Below are 1869 nucleotides of genomic sequence, written 5' to 3'. Positions count from 1 at the left end.
GCAGGTGAGGGGCAGGCCAGCACGCGTTACCACCTGAGCTCCACCTCCTGTCAGTCAGCGGATGGATGAGACATTTGCAGGAGCTGGAACCCTGCTGTGAACTGCGCATGCGCGGGATCCAGGCTCCTCATGAGAATCTAATGCCTGATGATCTGTCACCCTCAGACGGAACCGTCTAGGTGCAGGGCTCCCACTGATTCTACATGATAGCAAGTTGCATGATTATTTCATTACATATTACAATACAGTAATAATAGAAATAAACTGCACAATACATGTCATGCACTTGAATCATCCCCAGTCTGTGGGAAATTGTCTCCACAAAACTGGTCCTGGTGCCAAAAAGCCTGGGGACCTCCGTTTTTGAGCATTGAAGGAAAAACTCAAACTCTTTCAGAAAACCTCACTTTTCTATTTTTCTACTTAACTTACATAAAATTTTGAAAACGGCCAATTCTGTGTACATGTTATCCAGTTTAACTGAGCTGAATCAAGCAAGCTGGTATCAGTTATGGGAAGCCTTAGATGAGGAATTTGCGTTTTTGTGTTGCATAAGGATTTTTATCATCCATTCCAAAGGCTACTATAAATTTACAAGTCTGAATTTTATATTTTATGAAATAATTTATACCTAATAATTCTTCCATTTTTCTTTCTTTCTTTCTTTCTTTCTTTTTTTGAGACAGAGTCTCAGAGTCTCACTCTGTCTGGAATGCAGTGGTGCGATCTCAGCTCACTTCAGCCTTGACCCCCCTGGGCTCCAGTGATCCTTCTTGGGGAGCTGGAATTGCAGGTGTGCACCACCAAGCCCAGCCAATTTTTGTATATTTTTGTAGAGATAGGGTTTCATCACATTTCCCAGGCTGGTCTCAAACTCGTAGACTCAAGTCTCCCAAACTGCTGGAATTACAGGCGTGAGCCACTGTGCCAGGCCTAAAAATGCTCCTTGAATTACTATTGTAATAGCCCAGATCCACTGAGCCTCCAGGGTTAATGCCCTTTGCAAAGCAGATTCCTTGCCTACCACGAAGGCTGTGCAATGCTGCAGCACCTCGAGCTCCTCGGCATGCCCCAGTAGCCAAGTTAGGAGGCCAAGAGGCAAAGGTGCCCGATTCTCCCATGTTCAGGTAACTGGTCTTTTTCTTATAAGAGTGGGCGTGACACAGGTGTCCTCCCTTCCACCCAGCAGAACAAAACCCAAGCCTACTAGCTCTTTGCCCCATTGGGGTTCAGTGGCCAAGCAGGTGCAGCACGGAACGGAAATTACATCTCTGAGATCTACTGAGTTCCAGAGGAAGCAGTGCAATTAGAGTGATCCCAGGCGCTGTGCTAGAATCTGCAACCACTTACTTTCAGTTCTGTTTCGCAACCAGAAGAAAACACTTGCTAATCATGATCTTTTACCATTTATTTCACAACACGCAATCATGGAGACGTTCAGTTGCAGCCTCGCAGTACCAGCTCCCAGTTACTGAATGCCGAGAGCTGGCCTCAGCAAGACGCTGTCCTTTGTCCTTATGACAGGATGCAAAGTAGATGCCACTCTCCATGCTTTGCAGATGACCCCCAGGCTCAGAGTTTGACTTGAACCCAGGTTGTAAAAATCGCCTCTACTCTGGGCTATTCCTCACGCTGGTGACCGCATCCGAGCTTTTCCATCACTGCCCTGCGTTTTCTCTAAAATCCAGCCCAGGTACTCAGCGACTTTAGTGTAGACACCAGGTTGCTCCCTGCGGGCACAGCCTTCACCCCAGCTGGTGATGCCCACCAAATGCCACATTCCGTTGTGTTTGCAAACTAAGGGACCACCTGAATCTCCCTGAGTCACAGTGGAAGAATAAAATGTTACAACAGAACAGATTCAAATAA

General features: G+C 46.7%; 1 protein-coding gene across 3 annotated transcripts in view; it reads right to left on the bottom strand.

Annotated features, from left to right (window-relative positions):
• Positions 1-1393: 1393 nt before the first annotated feature.
• KLKB1 (kallikrein B1) overlaps positions 1394-1869 on the bottom strand; it is a 30762-nt gene continuing 30286 nt past the window's right edge. For all 3 annotated transcript variants that reach the window (XM_032298870.1, XM_032298872.1, XM_032298871.1), the window contains one exon: positions 1394-1819. In XM_032298870.1, coding sequence (XP_032154761.1) covers positions 1628-1819 — 192 coding nt within the window. In that variant the 3' untranslated portion in view covers positions 1394-1627. The remainder of the gene's footprint in view (positions 1820-1869) is intronic.

Source organism: Sapajus apella, unplaced genomic scaffold, assembly GCF_009761245.1.
Source record: "Sapajus apella isolate SASKATOON/1434 unplaced genomic scaffold, GSC_monkey_1.0 scaffold39, whole genome shotgun sequence".
Lineage (NCBI taxonomy): Eukaryota > Metazoa > Chordata > Mammalia > Primates > Cebidae > Sapajus > Sapajus apella.
This window is presented reverse-complemented; position numbering and strand designations above follow the sequence as displayed.